Source organism: Ptychodera flava, chromosome 3, assembly GCF_041260155.1.
Source record: "Ptychodera flava strain L36383 chromosome 3, AS_Pfla_20210202, whole genome shotgun sequence".
Lineage (NCBI taxonomy): Eukaryota > Metazoa > Hemichordata > Enteropneusta > Ptychoderidae > Ptychodera > Ptychodera flava.
This window is the reverse complement of record NC_091930.1, coordinates 5,813,135-5,836,046: the sequence shown is the minus strand read 5'-3', so window position 1 is coordinate 5,836,046 and position 22,912 is coordinate 5,813,135. Positions and strand designations below refer to the sequence as shown.

Below are 22,912 nucleotides of genomic sequence, written 5' to 3'. Positions count from 1 at the left end.
AAATTTTAGCTAATTCTAAAAGTTTTGAACAGTATTAAATCGAATTATGTCTACCGTCGTCTTATATCCAATAAATTGATCAGTGTGTTTCCTTTGCAAGTTCATCATGTGTTGATAAGAAATTTTCACTTGCGATTACTCAGTCGATAAGTGTAAGAAAACATGTCTATGTATCTTTTTGAAGAAAGTATGCTTGAATGTTTACGTTCTACTCATGAAAGAAATCATAGCTGCAACTATCGTGAACATTTCTTCAAGATAAGGGAACACTTATGGCAGTAAAAATGCAGTGTGATTAAACTCTAACAATCAGTCCAGCAAAATTTCTACTTTAAACCTATTTACAATTACTATATGTCAGCAGTACATAAAGGTCACGCTTCCGATTAGATATTCCGATCTCATTCATTTTTTTTCACAGCCAACAACAACATGTTTAGATAGCTAAGGTGATTGGGCGAAAAGGAGTGAGTGGTGGCTGGAGGAATTCGGGGGCGGGGGGGAGGTATTCGAAAATTTTGGTGATAGTGAAGGGGGGACTCGAAAGTTTTGATCTACCTATAGGTGGACCCGAAAAGTTTTGGATTTCGTCTTACTTTTACATTTTACAATTCCGAGGTAAAATGCAATGAAAACTGCATAATATCTTAATGTCATCAAATTGTTGTAATGTTAGTAATAATTAACGAAATCAAGATTAATTTTGTCACATTTCATGAGTTTCATCATCTCGGAAAAATCTAAACATGACTGTAAGATTTTACGTAAAAAACATTACGGGACAGAAGCTGAAACTGTTGATACATGTAATTTTTTTCAATATTTCTGTTGCTCCCTAGAACATGCTATAATTTAGTTTGTCGACAAAGCCTTTAATGCAATGCAATGGAAGTCCAGACTGAAAGTTATTTAATTGTAATTGATACTAATGCACAGTAGGCTTACACAGGCTGTGTTGGTAAGCTGAATGCTTGACAGTTAAACATGCTGTGGGGAGTAGAACAAGAACACAGTTGTATAAACTGAAAAAAAAAACATTGACAAAAATTTTCAAGGTTAATACAGCTGCCCTTCTACTAAGTGTCACTGTCACTGCATACTGGCAGTGACAGAGATAGCTCTGACTCTGATGTAGTTGAAGAAGAGTTTTGGGTTTAAATGACGCTCATGAGAGTGAAATATACTTGTACATAACATCATACCAGAGAGCAATCTGATTAAAGTCAGATGTAGAGTGCGGCGTCGTCTTTTCATGCGTACGCGGTATTCTCTTGCTGTCGCCTCTAGTCACGGTGAGAGGCGACAGCAACAGAATACCGCGTACGCATAAGAAGACGTCGCCATACTCTACAACTGATTTTTTTTCATATCGACCAGAGAGCAACACATTATATGGAAGACCGGGAGACTTCTTTGAAAATATCAGGATTCTGGCATATAAGAATAATCATACTATTAAGAAAAGATGGGGTTACCATGCTTGATTTTCTAAATTTTAACATTCTCGTAGTAAAATACCACAGAGGTAAAACTGAGAACATTAAAGACTCTATTTAAATGAAAAAATATGCGACTTACAGGAATTTTTTTGGACCAAATTTGCTTATTTCACCCAAAATTTCAGAGATTAAACGTTTATTGTATGCAGTAATTTGTCAATTTTGAGCAACATCTATGTCATATATGTCTTGCACTTTTGAAAAATAAAACATTTTTACGATGGTTAACTATGATAGGTTTTCACAATTTGGCAAAATGTTGCCAGAAATTCACAATCAGCATACTCTCTCATGATCGTCATTATGTGCGCGCTTCCACAGGTGCCATTGACCTGGCCAGAGTTGGATTAACTCAAATTGACATATGAGAAATAAACATTGCAATACTCGAAGGCACAATTTTGTAAAGTTTAAAAATAAGAAAGAAGAAAGTCATGATTGCCGTTGATTAAGAGAATAAATATCTATCGTGGAGTACTGTACAATCACACATGTACGGTATTGTTTGTCTTTCATTGTCACAGTTCATCTAAGATCGATTCTTTTCTGATGGTGTTTACACTCTCTCAGCTTATATTAGTAATGACATATTCAATCTGACTGGTTTCTGTCTGCCGCAAGTGTTTGTTTTTGTCTTATTCTGCACTGGCAGTACAATTTTAGTTACCAAGATAGGGAACTTGTTTGGTGACCTGTGAAAAAAATTCAAAAGAGTTGTCGTCTTATTGTGTCGGCAGGACTGTACGATAAAGTTTTGTTCGTGCATCACGCGTCCGGGAGTGACACTATACGATCGGAAATTCTACAAAGTGTGGTTCGAGTATACGGATTTCATTGCCTCTATAGTGTTTAAGTTGTTTTACAGGAGTAGGTAGTGTTCACGTTATTTTCTTGCAATAATTTCTACGAGTGAGTTGTTTGCAGTGAGACTCAATAGTTTATCCTCTAATAACCTCCCGTATCGTTTGCTGTGTAATAAAGGGAAAGAGGCTTCACACATCACTCCTCTCGTCTTGTCTGTGTTTTGGTGTGTTCAGAGTCTGAAATGTTTTGGCTGTTAGTGTGAAAATTACAAACGAATCGTTAATTTTAAAATAAGCCATGGCGAGACGTGTGCGTAGTCAGATGTGTCTTTGACAACCTTGACTCTTTTTTTATCCCCACGTTTCGAAACCAGAGCGGTCTCTTCCTCAGTCGCCCAAGATATATGTATATCTTTTTTGTTTTATGTCACGTCGATATTGTTGATCTTCTGTTCTTCTTGCAATGAAGCCAGAATATTGATGTTTGGATCGTCATGTGTTCGTTCGTTCATTGACTTGTTCCTAATACAAAAATGCCGTGGACTTTGGCCTGTATCAGTATATCGCTAATGTTTGGATTTCTTTTGTATGCGATGATCGGTTGTTGTGGAAATATTTCATTCAGGCTTAGTGTTTCGTCCTTGTCTGTGTTCCTAGTTTTCGCACATTGCTGCTTTTTATAGCTTGTGTTCTTATATATATTGTTGCTATAATTTTCGTTGTGAAGACTAGTGTTTTCTTTGTTTCTTCGTTTGTTCGCTTGTGTTCTAGTTGCGTAATTCGTGCGGCGAACTGTGCTTGCGATGTGACTGGACATTTCCTGTTGTTTTAGCCACGTTCGATTAATCTTGCATAAAGTGTATTGACCTTTGAAACAAAGTCATTTTGTGTTGCACGTTTTGATGTATCTTAGTGTTTCGCCTTTGATCAGGCTTTTAAAGCGTAGATTTCAGGTGGCCTGATGTTTTATGTAAGAATTCAAATCTGTCGATTTGTGTTCTTTAGTTGTATGTGGAGTCCATCGAGACTTGTGTTTGAATTTGTCTTTTTTGATCAATTGTGTCGCATAATGTATTGGATTTTCCTTCTCCTAATGTTTGCGTCTTGTATGAGATGAACTCTGTGAGGACGATTTGGTGTTGGGGTGAATTTCGAAACATAGCGTTAAAAGGATCGCAGTGTCGTACGCAGTCTCTCCACTCTGGAGTACAGTCTGCACTGACACGCAGATTACAGCCGCTGTGTCTCTCCGTGCCTAATCGGCTCTATACACAAGACAGTGAAACAAAAAAATACACACTACTATACATTAAACGCAAATCACTAATATATGAACGATGTGTGGAGTTGCTTTCCCTTTACTAACTATCAGAAAACGGTGAGATACCAATCAAACCGTTAGATAAAGGAAGATGAATGAAATTCTACACTAATAGGGAAGCGTCAAAAATAACTCGTCAACCACCGACTTCATACAAAGATTACAACAGACAACTTATAAACACAGAACAATTCCTGCATTTTGACAGAAACGCACAACACTAAACATGTTGACGATCACATAATCTTTCTCTCAATCTAGTAAACACAATACGAACACGACCTTGAACACAGTAGAACAAAATGAGATAGCTTCCAGAATGAAAGAACAAACTTCCAGTGGGACAACATAGGAATACACACAATCTGCAAATATACCACACAATTTATCCACTGAAGTTGAACTTGAGGCAATCGATGAAGAAAGTCTGGCAAACTTAAAAAATAGTGACAACATCACTGTTCGCTCCCATATAGTTATCAAAACAAGTCAACAATTGTATGAAACATGGACATACATATACAGACAGACTGACATACACAGACTGGCACAGAGTGATGACATTGACCCCAAGTGTGCCTTGGCCCATGGAGAGTGATAAAGATATAACAAACAGCTGAATGTAATGATAAAATAGTTAAGTATAGGCCTATACAGGCACTGAGAGTGAATATGTTACAGCAGTTTGATTGTGTTTCTTATCCTTTTCTACTTCTGTGATAATATTTAAGACAATCGATCTGCAAGGCAGTTTATGTATTGACAAATATGTTATCTTTTACAAGCACACAGTAAACTGTTCTTGATTTTTCATTTACAATATTTGACATAGACTGAAATACATAACATGTAACCAATGTTTACACTTTGCCCATACACCAGATACATGGAGAAATTTCAACATACAATCATCAACTCAGAAACCCTACAGGAAAAAGTAAACATTGTTTTCTTCCAGAACAGCTGGTACATCCACATCTGGAACAACTTACAAACTTAACCAATTACACAAGGATGATGACACAAGAGATAAAGTTAATTGTGGTGAACTTGACTATTCCTTTCAAATCCTTACCTAACTTGACATCTTAAACTAAAATACACTGCATGGTTAATTGTGCACAAATATACATGTACATCGGGGTGGACCATTTGATAAGGGATGGTGTCTGGAAGATCGATGAGGTACATTATCTTTTTTATCTGATCCATTGTACATTCCTTTTTCCCCACTCTCCCACCTTTTCTTTTTGTCAAACCTTCTCTGGCTGAATTTTTTATTGGCATTTGTTTGGAATTTTTCAAAATCTGCCAGGATTTTTTTATCGCATTTCAACACCAAATACAGTTTACCATATCAAATGCTTACTAAATCACCACATTATATACTCTTAGTTCCAGTAGGTATAAAAATTACCCAAAAAAATCTTAAAAATACAAAATGAAAGATATCCCAGTAAAACTGAAAGTTTCGCAAAGTTGCCCCAAAAATTCAAATTCCGGATTTCAACTTAATTTCAATATATCTTATTAACAAAAACCCTAAGGACCAGTTTACTAACTATCAAAGCAATCAGACTGGTAAATTTTGAGAAACAAATTTTTTGACCAAAAATGAGAAAAATTGCCCCCCAAATACAAGATTGCAGATTTCATCCTAATTTTAAATATATCTTATTAACATAAACCCTAGGAACCTGTACACTAGATATCAAAGCTACCAGATCAGAAGTTTTAGGAGAAAAAAATTTTGACCAAAAAAAGCAAAAATTGCCCCCCCCCCCTCCCCCCAAAATGCCAGTTTCAACATACCTTCAATACATTATATTGAGATTAATCTTAGATACATGTATACCAAATACATGTATCAAAGCTATCAAATCAGCAGTTTTTGGATTAAAACATTTTTTATCAAAAATTGGGAAAATTGCCCCAAAATTACAAATATGACAATATCAATACAATTTGTACAAGCATGACTGAGGTCATTCTGAGGAACATGAATATTAAGTTTCATAGCAATCAGACGAGCGATTTCAGAGAACAAGATTTTTTGACTAAAAATGGAAAAAATACCCTAAAAATACAAACATGCAAATTTCATCCCAATTTTGCACACATAATTTAGAATACCTAAAGAAATCTGATATGATAAGTTTCAACCAAATCTGACCAATGCTTACTGAGTTTTAGCCATTTGCAGGATTTTTCCTTTTTTTCCCTCATTTGCATATTTTGGCACTGACATGTTCATTTGAACAAATTCACATCTCCACCCCTAGGTGCACCTGTACACCAAATACTAAGACAGTAGGTGCTACGGTTTAGGAGTTTTTGATGTGGACGGACTAACAGACATACATACATACTTGCATACATACACACAGACGCCATTTTGCCACCTTACACGAATACCTGCCGTTTGCATATATACATATGCATATATGGGAGCGTAAAAATATAGCGTCAAAGAATCGTAGTGTCTTATACAGTCTCTCCACTCTAGAGTACAAACTGCACTGACATGCAGATTACAGCCGCTGTGTCTCTCCGTGCCTAATCGGCTCTATACACAAGACAGTGAAACAGAAAATACACAATACTATACATTAAACGCAAAACCACCAATATATGAACGATGTGTGGAGTTGCTTTCCCTTTACTAATATTGAGCGTTTGTGATGGTTATTTTGTTGTTGACTTCAGCTCGTTTAGGCTGTCGTACGATCCTCGTGTCGCATATAAAAGCTTCGAGGAAGTGATGTCTCCATACGTGATAATATGGATTATTCTGTAGTGCCACGGCCGAGGTGTACAGCTCGGAGTTTTATTGTGTCATCGTCCCCTGTGGATGGAGGGACGGTGATTATGTCCACTTTGATGGTTGATGGATACCCACGCACGTGCAGGGTATTCTCGTGCATGCCCTCTTTCGTCTTAAACTCGCTAGGGAAGAATAAGTTGAGAAATTGCAGTGTTATAAAGGGAAAGTGTCTTCACACATCACTCATCTCGTCTTGTATGTGTTTTGGTGTGTTTAGTGTCTGAAATGTTTTGGCTGTTAGTGTGAAAATTAACAAACGAATCGTTAATTTTGAAATAAGCCATGGCGAGACATGGGCGTAGTCAGATGTGTCTTTGACAACCTTGACTCTTTTTTTATCCCCACGTTTCGAAACCAAAGCGGCCTCTTCCTCAGTCGCCTAAGATATATGTATATCTTTTTTGTTTTTATGTCACGTCGATATTGTTGATCTTCTGTTCTTCTAGCAATGAAGCCAGAATATTGATGTTTGGATCGTCATGTGTTCGTTCGTTCATTGACTTGTTCCTAATACAAAAATGCCGTGGACTTTGGCCTGTATCAGTATATCGCTAATGTTTGGATTTCTTTGATCGGTTGTTGTGGAAATATTTCATTCAGGCTTAGTGTTTCGTCCTTGTCTATGTGTTCCCAGTTTTCGCACATTGCTGCTTTTTATAGCTTGTGTTCTTATATATATTGTTGCTATAATTTAAAGTTAATATAAACAGGAAAAAAGTAGATTCAAACATAAACTACATCTTATTAGAATGAAGGGCTGTAATGAAACCTGAATGTAGCAGAAAGATCAGCTCTAGAATACTTTTGTGTTTGCAGCAGATTTTGGTCATGTGGAAAAGATCTAGCATTTGTGCAATTTTTCCGGAAAGTAGATAAAAATAAAATCTTCATAAAATATTTTCAGCTTGTCTGCCTTTGCACTGTCACTTATTACATAATGCTTAATAATGAGCATGGCTGCTGCTTTTTATGTTCAAGCTGAGATCACAAGCAATTGCTATACAAAAAGAAACATTAAATATCCTGAACAAATACTGTTCTGCACAAATGCAGATCTTTGCAATGACCAATGTCGCCTAGATAAAATTATTTCAAAAGTTTTATCGTTTTGTCAATACTAAAATTTTGTTGTATATTTTTTATTTAAAATCACTTTCATGATATTTTACTGCATTGAATTTTTCAAGTCTCACTTCTTCATATAAGTGTCTTGATTGTTCAGATCACGGCAGATCTCTCTGAGCGTACTGCGTTGAATGTTCAAGTGTTAGATCTCTATGACATACTGCCCTGTATATGAAAGTCAGATCTCCATGCGTTTATGGTCAAGTCTGTGATCTTCAAGAGCACATAGCCTTGAATATTCAGGTCTCATATTTCACTTTGTTAATATCTTGAACGTTGAAGTCTAATATGTCAATAACTGCTGTGATTGAGCAAGATTGACCTATCTCCATGAGTTGACAGTCTTGAATGTTCAATAATAGACAGTAGAGAATCTCTACTGTCTATGGTGCCCTAAGATCTTTATGTGTAAATAGCCTTGAATGTCCAAGCCCCAAGATCTTGATTTCTAAAGAGCCTTGAATTGACAAACCTGAGATCTCGATGTCTGAAGTGCCTTGAATTGTCAAACCTCAGATCTCGATGTCTGAAGAGCCTTGAATTTTCAAGCCTCAAGATCTTGATGTCTGAAGTGCCTTGAATTTTCAAGCCTCTAGATCTTGATGTCTAAAGTGCCTTGAATTTTCAAGCCTCAAGATCTTGATGTCTGAAGTGCCTTGAATTTTCAAGCCTCAAGATCTTGATGTCTGAAGTGCCTTGAATTTTCAAGCCTCTAGATCTTGATGTATAAAGTGCCTTGAATTTTCAAGCCTCTAGATCTTGATGTCTGAAGAGCCTTGAATTTTCAAGCCTCGAGATCTTGATGTCTGAAGTGCCTTGAATTTTCAAGCCTCAAGATCTTGATGTCTGAAGTGCCTTGAATTTTCAAGCCTCAAGATCTTGATGTCTGAAGTGCCTTGAATTTTCAAGCCTCTAGATCTTGATGTCTAAAGTGCCTTGAATTTTCAAGCCTCAAGATCTTGATGTCTGAAGTGCCTTGAATTTCAAGCCTCAAGATGTTGATGTGTGAATAGCCTTGAATGTTCAAGCCTCGGATCTTGATGTCTGAAGAGCCTTGAATTGTCAAGCCGCAGATCTTAGTGTGTGAATTTCCATGTGTGTGAACAGTCTTTCTTGAATGCTCCAAATCTCAAAATTCTCAAAATGTTCAAGTCTAATACACAAATTGCACTGCCTTGAATGTTCTCGTTTTAGATTCTGTGTGTGAAGAGCTTAATTTATTCAAAGTTTTAGATCGTTCAATATTTAGATCTATGCGAGTTGCCTTGAATCAGTCACCAATTGTGATGTACGGATATAGGCTTGAGTGTTCAAGTCACCGTCTCGGTGTGTGTGCGGCCTTGAATGTCGATTTTAATGTTAGAGATGTACGTTTTCAAATTGAGCTTTTGGAAAGCTCATTTCAAAATGGAAGCCGTTCCATGTATCTTTCTCTACCATGATACGCAGTGTAGTCTTGTCTGTTTCAGCTCCGTCAATATTCACATTTGCAGAAAAACTTATTTGTAAAAAACTGACAAAGACACACTTAAGCGCAGAGTTGATTTTGATAGACTTTCCATTGACCATTGTTACCCCTTGATATTTCGGCAGATGTGCAAATATTTGAAAACGTGAACATATATTGAAGTAGGCCATTCTCTGCCGATGTCAACGCAGATAGATATAATACCTCACTTGTTTTGCGGCGTTTTGGAAATACGTTAAAAATGATTATAGTTAACTATGTGAGTGAAAGTTATGTTAATTTTCCAGGAAAAAATCGACTTCTTGGAAAGAATCATGTTTCGGACGTTAACAGACAACAAGGCAGATTTTGTTGAGTTACTCCTTACTTATCCCGTAAACATGGACGAATTGGTAGACCAGAAGTGGTTGGAAGAATTATACTCTGCGGTATTTATCTCTAGTCTCCAAATCCTTATTTTATAGACGAGGTGTCTCCTTATTTGGAATTGATAGCATACGGTCTTTAAAAATTTCAAAATATGCCAATCTCCTTTTGTAAAAAACAAACAAAGAAACAAACAAAAATATTAATTTCCCCTTCGATTGTCATCCAAGGCTTTTGAAAAAATTTCTTCTCACTAGGACTTTTACCTAAAAGACATGATAGTTATTGTGAATGCAATGATGATACTAAAATTACTTCTTTATTAACTTGATATTGTCTTAAAAAGAATGACTGTCTTCCATAGAGAGCAGAGCACGGTCAGCAAGAACATGGAAAATAGTGTATTTTGAAATAAATAAAAAAACACTACAAAAAGCCTCTATAAAAACAATACACACCATTAATTATTTTTTTCTTAACAGTATAATCGTGCCAATATTTCCACGATGCAGGTTATATATGAGGGAGTTAAAGATGCCGACGAAATAATTAGCACCCGCCACATCCTAGAACAGATGTTTGGAGACAATGGAAGGGTAGGTGTCGGGCACCATGTATGGCGTACATTTGTCATGTTACCATGTACTTTGGTGTCACTCGTTCTTTCAGCATACTTGCAAAGGATAGTGTTGGAAGGTCTTTTGTTACACTTGCGAAAGCTGTGAAAAGATCGATAAGTGCTATTTACCTAGCTGATATAGCCCATCCGATTCGACATTAATCGCCATTTATCATATCATGATTCGAGGTACGGCATCTAAGAATCATTGGATTGAATAATGTTCTCAAATTATTTCAAAACTTGCCAGTTTTTCTTGGAAAGAATGTGGATAATTGTTTTTATTTGTTTATATTTAGCTATTTGATATAATTTATATTTCTAAATCACGCAGCATTTACAGACTTTTTCGGAGACTACTGTGACTCCTAAGGAACAACAACATGATTTTCCTCATTTCGATGATGACATGAATATCATATGAACTAGAATGGTCTAATAACAGAGATTGCCTTCCATAAAATCAGAACACTGCAAACACGATTATTTAAAGATAAGGATTTTTAATTACATAGACTGAACACTACTCCAAGACGCACAACAAAACCTTTACAAATTATGTAAGAAACTCAATTATGCTTTAGTTAGCATCGATCATAATGCCACTTTCTCATGATGCAGGATGCATCTGGGATTTTAGCGATACTGACGACAAAAAATAGGAGTTGGTCGTGCATAACATAACTTTGTCATGTTATTATGTACTTTGGTGTCGCTCACCCTTACGGCATCCTAAAAAAGGATAGTATTTCGAAAAGTCTGGTTCGCTGTTGCGCTCGCGAAGCTTCCAAAATGAATATGATGGTATTACTAAGCTACTAAAGCCTTTCCGATTCAGTATTTATCTCTATTTATCATACCATGATTCAAGGTACCACATCTTAAAATCAAGTGATTAAGTAATTTTCTTAAATGATTTCAAAACTTGCAAGTTTTTTGGCATGCATGTATATATTTATTGTTTGTACTTTTTATAAAGTCATCTCCTTTTGGAGATACTTGTTTTTCTTGAGCACTTTGAATAGAGAAATCAATGTTTCTCAAGGGATTGCTTCCATCGACAAGAGAGCACAGCTAACGGGATCATGTGAATAGGAGTGAAATTGTACATTACTAAGACAAAATGCTATTCCTGAGAAATACTAACTTCTATAAAAGTGAGAAACATTATGCGATGTTTAAAAACATAGTAATAACAATGCCACAATTTTCATCATAGTATTAGTTGCACATGGATACTTTGGTTATGCCGACATATCAGAATTTGCATCCTAAGCATCTTGACACGTTAAATTGCACCCTTTCTATATTCTTTCAGAGGGTCGAGATCAAAGACGTTAATTCTTGTTCTAAAGCTAACAAACAGAGAATGTGGTCAGCTCATCGAAGAGAAAGTCGATCCTGACAAACAGTTATTTCTGTGGGCAGTCTTGCTAAATAGAAGGGCCCTGGCTATTTTGTTCTGGAAAAGACTGACAACCTGCAATATAGGTAGGTAGTACTCTTTTTCTGTCACACAATGGAATATATATATATATATATATATATATATATATATATATATATATATATATTATATATATATATATATATATATATATATATATATATATATATAAATTATAACATCGAAACAGACAATTCACAAAAACAACAAAATGGAAAGAAATTTGGCAATGAGTTCATCAGTGAAAATATCAATAAAATATAATTGTAAACGTTTTTTGAGTCTGTAAGCCTAGTTCTCGATATTATTTTTCGGTAATGTGTGGTACATCAATTTAAGGCGACAAAACATGTTTGTCTTCCATTTTTTCGTATAACCTACTCGTTGGAAGTAGCACGCGAGCGAAGGAACGTGATACATCGAAACTAAAGTGTAGCGCGCAAACAAATTCCTTAAGACTCAAAATTATTTGTCTGCAACTATATTCGCAATAGTCGTCTACAGCTGATATCCGTAATGCATTCCCTCTTAATAAGACGAATCAAGTATCCGATCTAAGTTTCACGTGGTTTATTCAAATATAAGCATGTCTTCCAGACTGAGAACAACAAATTCTCTGCGAAGAATACTGTACTAAGAATGTTGAGAACGTTAAGAACGTTTGGGAATGATTAACTGAAAACAAATCAAACAAAGGGATACAGGAAGTGAGAAATAAGCTACGTTCACACTATGACACAGGAAGTAAATACTCTTTTTGACACAGGAAGTAAATACACTCTATGACACAGGGAATTGGAAACAGGAAGTAACTAACAAGAAGTGATACTCCCTCTTAGATGACTCAGGAGTCAAAGGTCATAATAGGTGGGTGGTCATGTGACCCATCTCAGTAAACGCCCTCTAACGGTGACTGAACGTTTACTTTTGTTGACAAAATCTCATTTGCATAAAAGCAGCCTTGACTGAACGAGTGAACAATTAGCTGCTTTGAACCATCACTAACTCAAAGTTGCATAAGAATACAATCACTAAAACTACTTTAACTAAAGGTCTCAAAGGAAGATACTATAAAAACATAATCGGAGTCCGTTGAATGTGTCCATTATAATGTTCATTGGTCGCATACTTCATTGAGTCATTGGCCTTTTGTTAGGCGCACGTGCTCTTAGAGTCTCACAATGGAATAAGGCTATTCAATATTCCTTCAAGAATGTCTACTTTACAGTCACAAAAGAATCAACTGAATTGCTTACCGATTTTGTGTGAGTTGTATAAGACTATCGCATCAACAGGTTCGAAGCTGTTCCATCAAAATGGTCTTTACAAGCAATCTTGGCGAGAACTATAGCAAGTCGCCTTCAGAGAAATGTCCACTCTCCGAAGGTCTAATTTAAAGTGCCTAAAAGCAAGCTTGGAATGGTACATGTGCGCATTGAGTAATACAAAAGGTAAACATTGAAGTACGGATGTGAAGTGATGACTCATTTCACACGAATTTGAATTTGAACTTAGGCCGAATAAGGGGATGTTGATTTTGACTGTAACATAAAGTGAACAAATTTCACTGCGTAATTGCATATTAGTAGTCAGAATTTGTAAAGGAGAGGTCGCCGGCGATAACTCGTCTCGCTGACTTATCCAGGTAAGCCAAGAACGACATGGTTACTGGTTGGAAAACCTTCACAAATGTAGTGTAGTGATATACTTTCTTGACTTGCAGCGGTTTGGTGAAAAGACTCTGTAGGCCATAGGTAATAGGTGTTTTGTCGGATGAGCACGTGTTGTCGGATACTTTCTCTACACACAAATTATTTCCAAATCAAGCTGATCGTTTAAACTATCTGTCTTTCTAACGCCATGCCAAAACGTTAACTTCTATCAGTGATATCTCGGAATATCTCATGATTTGAAGAAATTTGCACTTAACGTGATTACGACATAGCTAAAACCGTCCAGCCTAAAAGTTGCAATAAATTATTGAATATCTTTCAGCTTACAGCCTTTGATAATATGATTCATAGCCTTTCTCGGTCAACACGTTTATGACGTTAATATTGGAGACTAAAACTTCGTAATTGTCGTTTATATCATTTTTGGTCGTTACAGGTGCAGCTCTGGTCGCTAGTAGGATACTTCGAGCCCTGGCTGTCTATTTAGAGGAGACGAATACTGGCTGTCTATTCAGAGGAGACGAATTACTTCAAACTAGAATCTAACCTTAAGAAACATGCCGAGTAGGTAATCTTTGGAAGTCAGTTCCAACCGTTTAATTGAAAGTCACATATCTACATGATAATATGGAATTTTATGAAACATCTGCATCATTAATTAACAATAATCGATTCCACCCTGATATCACTCATTGTATAGTGAAAAAAGTCTAGAACAGTATCTGACGAAACTCGCTTATCTGACGAAAATCTTGTCACTGGTAGCCAAGGGAGTGTTTGACCAAATCACTACGGGTGAAAGAACGGTATCACTACACTGATTAGCTGTGGCTTTCCTCATGGGTTTCCTGTACTGCTGTTGCAGCAAATACTGTCGTTGTGAGCTGGGAAAATATACTCTCTTTACAACTATTTCTCCATGATTGACATAAATAATAATGTCCATGATCGTAGCACCTCACTATTACACTGTAATAATTTGCACATCCCTAATTTGGATCTGGTCTGCTGTTTCCATGATTGTTTTCATTGTCTTCTGCAAACCAGTCCTAGACGTTGTATCCCGTAGGTATATAATCAATGAATAAGTGTCATATGTTTTATTATGAATATAATTTGAACACGTTGGAAAGTGAATAATTTATGAGTATCATGGATAATTATCGTCAGCAAAAAAAAAAGAAAACAAAACAGAATGGGTGATTGGATACCGTACGTTGTGAGTTCGAACCCTGTTAAAACCACCGTATCTGTAGTAGCATAAAGTTTCAGAGTTTTCTGGAATGAAAACAAACATTTTTTTTTCCGAATTTCCTATGATTGGTCGCTATTATATGCCTCAAAACCAAATCATGTTTTTTTTAAATGTTTCTTTGCAACAGTGCCGTCTTACTCGTGCCAAGTAACGCCGCCAGGAATTGACTGGCCAGGGACCCTTTCAACCCATGTAAATCACGAGTAACTAGTTTATTTGATATGCATTTATGCATGGTTTGCTGTGACGTAATGCAAATAGGCAAATGACAAGCTGTCACTTATGTGAGTGGCTATTTCCTCTGCTGACAAAAGAAGACAAGTATCAGTGACAAGCTTATTAAGCGTTCAGTGAAACAATAGAAAGCCAAATTGTTCGTTGTGACACCTGCAACCTCATCATGGATCGGCGGAATCTTCACTGATCTTTTTACAAGCACCTTCCAGCTCTAGAACCAGTCTAGCCCTTACTCGCCTCAGTACACAGGTGCTGACAGGCACAAAACACACGACTTTCTGACGATCACAGCACAGATCCAATTTGAAAAGCTGGAAAAATGCCAAGTACACAACAAATGCGCCTGCAATGTGGATGAGCCAGGTCGACTGATCCGCTGCAACGAATCACATGGACCATGGAGGTAGCTACCTCCATGGTTTTAAGTTCAGATGGGTTCCAAAGGCATTTTAAAAGAGGGTGCCGAGTTTGGGTGTCTTTCATCATACAACATAAATGGTTTCCTTATTAGGAAAGAAAGGAAGGTACACTTAGTGTTCACCTGATACACTGTTCAGTAACGAAAATGAAAACATTTGATGCAATTCTATGTACGACCAATTTTTTAGATTACAAAACTTATTATGAACTGTAATAGGAACTTCTGTAAGTTACAGTTCAGCACTTGTAGCCATATATGAGAATGAGAATCAGTGAATTGATAAGACGATTAATTTTGCAAAGCAGTATACTTCAAAGCCAGGCCATGGACGTTTATCGGAGTATGATATTCCAAGCCAACTGGTATTATCCTATATCATTAACTGAGTAAATGGCAAGCTGCAAGCAAGCTTTCGTGTAGAATTAAAGCAAAACGACAGAGAAAATGTGTGCATGTCGCTGGTGTCCCGACGGAGTACGTCACATCAAAGAATGCTGAACGGCAAATGCAAAATGGCAGCAAAGTTGAACATTCGTATCGTGCTAGCGGAAATGTATGCACTGGTGCAAAGCAGTATTATTTGCTGAGCGATCGGTCAAATAATCGAGTCACCATTAAAAATGTTCAAATTTGTGCAGGTTAATGTTGATATAAAATAGGAACGGCAATAATATCTGTCAGAAAATGGCCCGAGCTGACTTTGTTTGGAATACTTCGATGGCGTCCAGTCCTTCTGACCGATAGCACAGAATCCAACTTTTCCGCCTTTTCATGGACAAACATTTTGTTCTTTCATCTGGGTAATCGGTATATTTTGAACTGTGTGATAGGATATTTAGGCCTCAGGCCGACAGATTTTATAGCTGCCCACCAATACGCAAATGTTCGCGTTCGGCATCGATTACGAGAAGGTAAACAAAAGACCCACACACACGTTGTTGATTCACAGAGCGGCGTGGGTTGCCCCACATGATGGCGGATGACCTCGTGACCTGACCTCGTGATGTCAATTGAAAAGCATCTATAGGATGTAGTTATATTTTGACAAGGTTTATGCAATCATGATAACTGTATCCGAAAGCGACATAGACATCCAGTTCCTTTGCTAAAAACTCTACGGCTTCCCTACGAGCCGGACATAGTGCAACAACGTTGTACGAAAACAACGTTTTCAACGCCAGCTGTAATTCACCGTGATTACCCTGCCTTGACATACTTGGAACGTCACTCGGACGGTTTTCGACATTTTTCGGCAAAGGTCGGTTTCTCATAGGCACAAGGTATTATTCATGCTCGGATAGGCACGATTCAAACGTCGGGGAAAATCGGACAAGGATCGTGGTAGGCCAGTCACGTCGTCGCTAGTTAATGCTGGCAAAATTGTCATTTCGGAAGATATGCCAATTAACAAAAGGTGAAACAGCCCTGAAAAACTACCGTCAAATTTAATAAGTAGCCATGGCAGTCAATTAACTCGTGGTCAGCTAATCATAAACCTGCCGCGCTGAGAGCAAGTCAGTAATTTTCATAACCCCCAAGAAATCTATGCTATGCTCCACGTCCGTCTATATTTAGCATCAGTCGATCTCGCATTCAAATTTGGAAGATGACATTGTCACAGTGACAGTCGCTCAAGTAGAGCAAGCTCTGAAAATGCGAACACTGACTGCATCCAATGTGATCTTACATTTTTAGTACAAAGACACTGACGTAATGATAAAGAAACAGGAAAGACGTGAAAAACTTGAGTAACTTGAGTTTCTTTTATAGGATCCGACAGGTTATCGGGTTGATTGATAATGTATCAGGAAAACAAAAACAAAAACACATATCAGGCCCGATAAGCTAAAACCATTTTGAAAAAACACTGCATACGAACTGCCAGAATTAGTAAAAGTGCTTTTTACCGTGGCTATTCTAACACAGGCAACATATTTTAAATAAGTACCGAGGTCATTAGTTGAAATATGCATAGATATTAGACGCAATTGCTAAATTTACAAATCACTGGGAAGTATCCCGGTCTCCTCATGATGGTAAGGAACTGGCGAGTGTATAAAAGAGCGTAATAGATCTGGAACCAGGCTTTGTTATCAGCTAATCCCAATTAACTAGGAACAGTTAGCACCTCCGTAAACTTCTCCTCAAAGCAACCGATCGAGGGAAACCGTACTTGATAGTCCGACGTCATAGTCTAACTTTCCATTATACTAATTCATGTGAATATATAAAGAGCCGGGCAGACCGGTCATTTCCTGGCGGTACTCTTTTCTCATGTCTTACGTAAACACATTGTATTAACACACTCGTGCACGGCACGTTGATGCAAGGGAATACTAAAACAAAGATCGGTAATTCAAGCTTCCATTCATTTGGATAAAGCTCCATTTGTTGTGAATTTAAAATGCCATACCATTCAAAAGGGACCACTGTACTGCACAGGCTACTATACCACATCTCAATCAATAGGACCAGCACTGATACTATAGCTATTCAATAGGGGTCATAACATTTACTGTATCTCATTCAATGGACGAGTATATGTACACTATGGCTCATTCCGTCAGAGCTGTATATGCCATACCTCGAGCTCGTTCTAGTAGACAGTGGTATAGCATATGCAAGTTTATATTCTCATTTATTGGACTTTTGTACAGGGGACATTAACAGTGGCATTTGCATACACTAACACAGTCTGTATATTGATCAAAAGGTATCTAAGATTGCTCTCCAATATGGGATAGAACAATCATTGCTATCATTATGGAGGTACTTTTCTACCTCCATGCTATCATACAGAGGATAATGTAACTCCTTTGACTTCATTTAGAACGGAGTATTTTGGCAGACGCCATAGATGACGAAAGGGGAGCTCGAATCCTTTAAGATGTCTGTTTGCAACTATGAGCGCCAGTCAGTGAATGAGTAAAGAAATGAGTGGTTTCTTCATTCACTTCCATATACCAACTGTTTACGATTGTGATGCAATTTTGTTTTTTTTAAATAAGGGATTCTTTCGTTTCCATGTAATGTATTCATTATTTCCGGGGTATGAATTATGTTTTGGGATTATTTTGCTACCGACTAGTAGGTAAAAAGGAAAATAGAGCCATTTTGTCAATTTAGCACTATGTTTCAAATACTCGAGTTACAAACACATTTGCGAACGATTATATCAATATTGATAATTAAAGTTTTCGCTTTAAACAGTAAGTTAGGAGTTGAGTCATGAAAAATTTCAACGATAGTTTTCAGCAATAGTTTGGATTTTCTTTTTAACTAATTGCCTATATGCTAATCATTTTTAAGCGAATTGAAGATGTGGCCAAAATCGTAATGGAAAGATGTTATAGAGCTTATGAAGGCTTGGCTGTGTTGATACCGGTGCGTACTCTTCCGGAATGGGGTAATACAACATGCTTGTCACATTCGATGACAAAAATGGATTTTATAACATCTGATTGTTACAATGCCGCACTTGATAACGTTTGGATGGGTAATTTGATGGTATCTTCATGGAAACAGTGGTTGACCGTAAGTATTTGCTCGTTGCAATATATATATATATATATATATATATATATATATATATATATATATATATATATATATATATATATATATATATATACTACCTTTCGAAAGTTTTTTAAACGAAAGAAAAAAGCCGTAGTAATTACCTTTCCACAATCACTTTATAATATTTTTGGAAAACAAGTCGTACGACAATGGAAGGGGGCTCTCCAAATCACCTTTTTATATTATTCATCCTCTTGCAATTTATAAATCCTCTATAAATCCTCTAGGCTAAGCGTCCATGTTCATAATAACTTGCTTTTCCGCATTTTAGTGATGTGTTCATTCTTGATTAGCATTTTTTGTGTGAACTTATTCATTGTCATGAGTTCCTAAAGGCCCGAAAAGACCTTCGGGAATTTTTTTTTCAACTTCTTTGGATATGTTTGTCTGTGTGGGAATTTCCCAATTTTCGTTAAAGATTTTCTTCTCCGAAACGGCTCGTTCCATTGCTCTTATATTTTGTATGTATAGTGCTAAGGGCGATCTGAGTAAGATTTGTGCAAAATATTGAAAAAAAAATGAGCAGAGGTATCTTTTATACATCGCTTGCATGAACCAGTTTTCCGTGAGTAAACAGTTCAGGCATGATAATTCCACGATTAACGCTGGGAATAAACGATGGGGACTATTTGACAAAAATTCTTGAGCTTATGATATGCTGTCATGGGTGGTTACAGCTGACTTTACTTTGCTCAGCTTTACACAACTCGAGGTTAACTTCAAGCACGCCGAAGCAGGTTGCATGAACGAAAGCATTTTTCACTCGGATTGCTCTGTACGAATCAAGCGACAATACCGAAACCATGAATTTTTACTTCAAGCTATTCATTTTGAAGTGCTATAACATCTATTTGAGTGCACAATAATTCACCAAATGACCGGACGTGTAAGTGCGACGTCGAGCATTTAACACCCAGTCGCGGCTACCAAAACCGTCTTTTTAATATTCGAACATCATTCAAAGATTTCTGCTTTGCGAATTATGAATGAAATGTTCAAAATTATCAAATATTGTGTTCTATGAAATTATGAAATTTACATTTAATATTTACAAGAAAAACTAGTCTGTTTAATTACAATGAATAGCGTTGCGGTCTTCGTTTCTGACTCTAACATCGGTACGACTACGGCAATGTGCCGAGGCTCAGGCAACGAAGTTCAACAGCAAGGTACAATTCGTGAAAAGCGATGCACGATATGATTTGACAACAGAAAAACTTGCACCCTCAAATGAATTTAAATTCTCGTGAATAACAGTCGCTCTTCAAAAGTAAAATGGCATTTCTTCTGATACGTTTCAAATCCAGAGAAGTATCGTTATTGTCGTGAGAAATGACGAACGCTCGTTGCTTCCTCGGCTCGACTCATTGACAGTTGTGGCAGTGTTGATCGTGCTGGTAAACTTAAAACCCGTCAAAGTTGCTTCAGAAACATCTCAGCTGCTGCAGGGATGATTGGTACTTATTTTAGGTTAGCGTATATGCGTATCACGTTGTTTGATGGGCATTTGAAGAGCTAGGCAGAAAAAAATGTCAGCAACATAGGTTCATAGCAGCGGCGTCAAATATAAAAATATGAGAGGTGAAGAAATAGTACGGTGCATCACAAATCCACAACGAAAAACACAAATCTATTAAATTCTAAAATCGATTGCGACTGTATTTTGTATTTTATACATTTATTTCAATGATTCATAATTCCTATCCTTCATTACCCATTCACTTTTGTTTTCTAGGAGTTTCAAAATCAGTTGTGCACAGCTAAATGACTTTGTTTAGGTTACAAATCATTCGGGCTTAATATGCAACATATGTGGAACATGGATTCATATTTGCCATATGCCTATAGATTGATATCACACTGTACGGATAACTGGGTCTACATAAGTGGTAATTATATTTGATCTCATGATAGTTTTCTCCTTTTGATGTCATCGTAACGAGAGTTTTTCGCATAAATGTATAACTTAGAGCAAACGACAAGAAGTTGTGCGGCTCCGCGAAAAACACGAGTATACGATGACGTCACACAAAAACTATTAGTGGGATTATATATTGATCACATGAACAATCTTCTTCACTATATTTTTGTAGCTTGCGAAAATGAAAAGGCGGTTTTGCAGTGTGTCTACTTTGTTTTTTTTGTGTTATAAATCCGTCTCCCAGGTGATACGCCGATGAATTCAAAGTACTTTTATTCACAAATAAAATCATGCAAGTTCAGTTGATTTGGAAGTTTGATATTTTTTTGCGTCCGGACTACCAATAACAATATCGAGATCAGTCATGTGGGCACGATACTTTCGGGATAAATATTTTTGTCAGTGTCTCACGCCATAGGTCACGTACGTCTGCCGCCATCCATGCTTCAGCAAGTAACAGGTCTGGCTGAGAATTGAAAATAAAACTTACGGAAATAAATGAATGTAGCGATAATTCTCTTTCTTGGGGATGCGGTAGCACTCAAAGCGACAGTTTATGGGAAGTATTGATAGTCCTAAATGAGACTGTTTGTGCAGTCCACTGGGATTTTAGCTTGGCTGACTTTGACTACTGTCGTTTTCATCATGGCGGCAACTCTTCGGCGTTCTCGTACTGGAGACGTTGACGCACAGATGTTGATCGCAAACTTTATCGTACAGTTGTCAAGGGTCGTGCGTCCTGAAACTTCACCAGTTGCTGTTTAAAGACGGTTTCAGCAGCAGATACGAAGTTGTTTATATTTGTTGCGACGACCGGAGCTGGAGTTGAAGTCAAAGCGACGCTTTCTGCGCAGACACTCTGTAAATGACAAGACGGAGTCGTTCTTATGTACTCAGCTTGGCCGTGGTGCTCCGACTGAAGGAATTGCTCGAGAACCCCATTCGACCGCGACAAAATCTCGGAGATACGATGTTGATCATCTGGCACTTGCGTGAGAAGTCGCAACCTTTGGAGTTGCAGACGAAAAAACTGGCGCTAGCTTCGGGCGTTCGTTTTACCCGGAAGAGGGAACAAAAGTCGAATTTTATATTGAACACTTTACTTACCAATTTGAGGTAGATGATTAAACCACACTGTATTTTCACTTTCTTCAATAAAGTGTAATCAGTTTTGTTTATGTACTATTGTACATGGAAATATGCAGTGCTTGTAATGATAAGCGAAAGCAGTCAAAACTGTTGGGGGGGGGGACGCCATAACACAAGGCTAAAAATAATACCAGCTGCATGACGTAGAACAAGGTATAATATGAATTTATTTCATGAGCTTGTCTACGTCACACAGGTGGCAATCGGTGCCATTTTATGTGATAATGAACAATACCTTCTGCTTTGTCAACAAATTTATTTCAAAGATGTTTGGTTTCTGCAACTACAACTGCAACAACAACTTCTAGTTCAGTTACTTTTCAGGGCTAATCGGGTCCTATTAGTACTAGTGTTCCTGAACATGGAAAGTTTGATTGGTTACATGGCATGGCTGCCAAATTGGATTAATACTTTGTATTCCTCTAATTTGCAAAAACACCTGGTCAATCAAATAACTGTTATCAACTTTTTTGCAATAGGGCCAAGACACCGATTTTTAAATTTCAAAGTTGTTGACCTTGTCGTTAAGGAAAATGAGATTTTATGTAATCAAATTTATATGTTCCACATCCAATTAATTATGCACAACAAACGAATCTCAGCAACTACAGGAGGGTAAAGTTTTGATCCAAGTAAATATGAATCCGTGTTTGGGCAAATATTTTGACCAATTTTGCATAACCTTGAATGACCTTCCACCTCTTTTAATGTACCCTTGATCCCATTCGAATACTGGGTCAAATAATTACAATTTAGTGCACCTGAAAATTCAGAGATCCTGTTCATCAGGTTGCCATGTCCACTGGTCATATGACCTGGTGGCCATCCCAGATGAAAAATCCATATTATTAGCACATAGCTTCACATATCGAAACTATGTAACATACATACTTTGTAGACGATAAGGCCAGGTGTGTATGTCCCAATGTCAATATGAACCAATTTAATTACATTGTTGATAACATTAAACGTACACTTACAGGAAAAAAGAATAACGAGGTATGTATTATAGTGAATGTATGACTTTATCTGGTTTGGACCATAGAAATAGTCCACAAGGAATAGTCGAGTCCAATGCCCACTATCACAGTAAACCATGATGCCATAAAGGGCTAAGTAAGGACAACAAATACATGTCGAAGGTAAAGAGAAATGAAAAATTCATAAAAGAGATAAACAACTCAAGAAACTGAAGGAAATTATTC

General features: G+C 37.1%; 2 protein-coding genes across 2 annotated transcripts in view; both read left to right on the top strand.

Moving 5' to 3' along the window:
• LOC139129461 (transient receptor potential cation channel subfamily M member 2-like) overlaps nt 1-22,912 on the top strand; it is a 202,596-nt gene that overhangs the window by 23,887 nt on the left and 155,797 nt on the right. The window lies entirely within an intron of this gene.
• LOC139124724 (transient receptor potential cation channel subfamily M member 2-like) lies at nt 9,334-13,709 on the top strand. The gene is made up of 4 exons (XM_070690843.1): nt 9,334-9,468; nt 9,919-10,002; nt 11,344-11,516; nt 13,582-13,709. Exons 2-4 carry the CDS (start codon nt 9,995-9,997, stop codon nt 13,689-13,691), a joined length of 291 nt encoding a protein of 96 aa, XP_070546944.1. The 5' UTR covers nt 9,334-9,468; nt 9,919-9,994; the 3' UTR covers nt 13,692-13,709.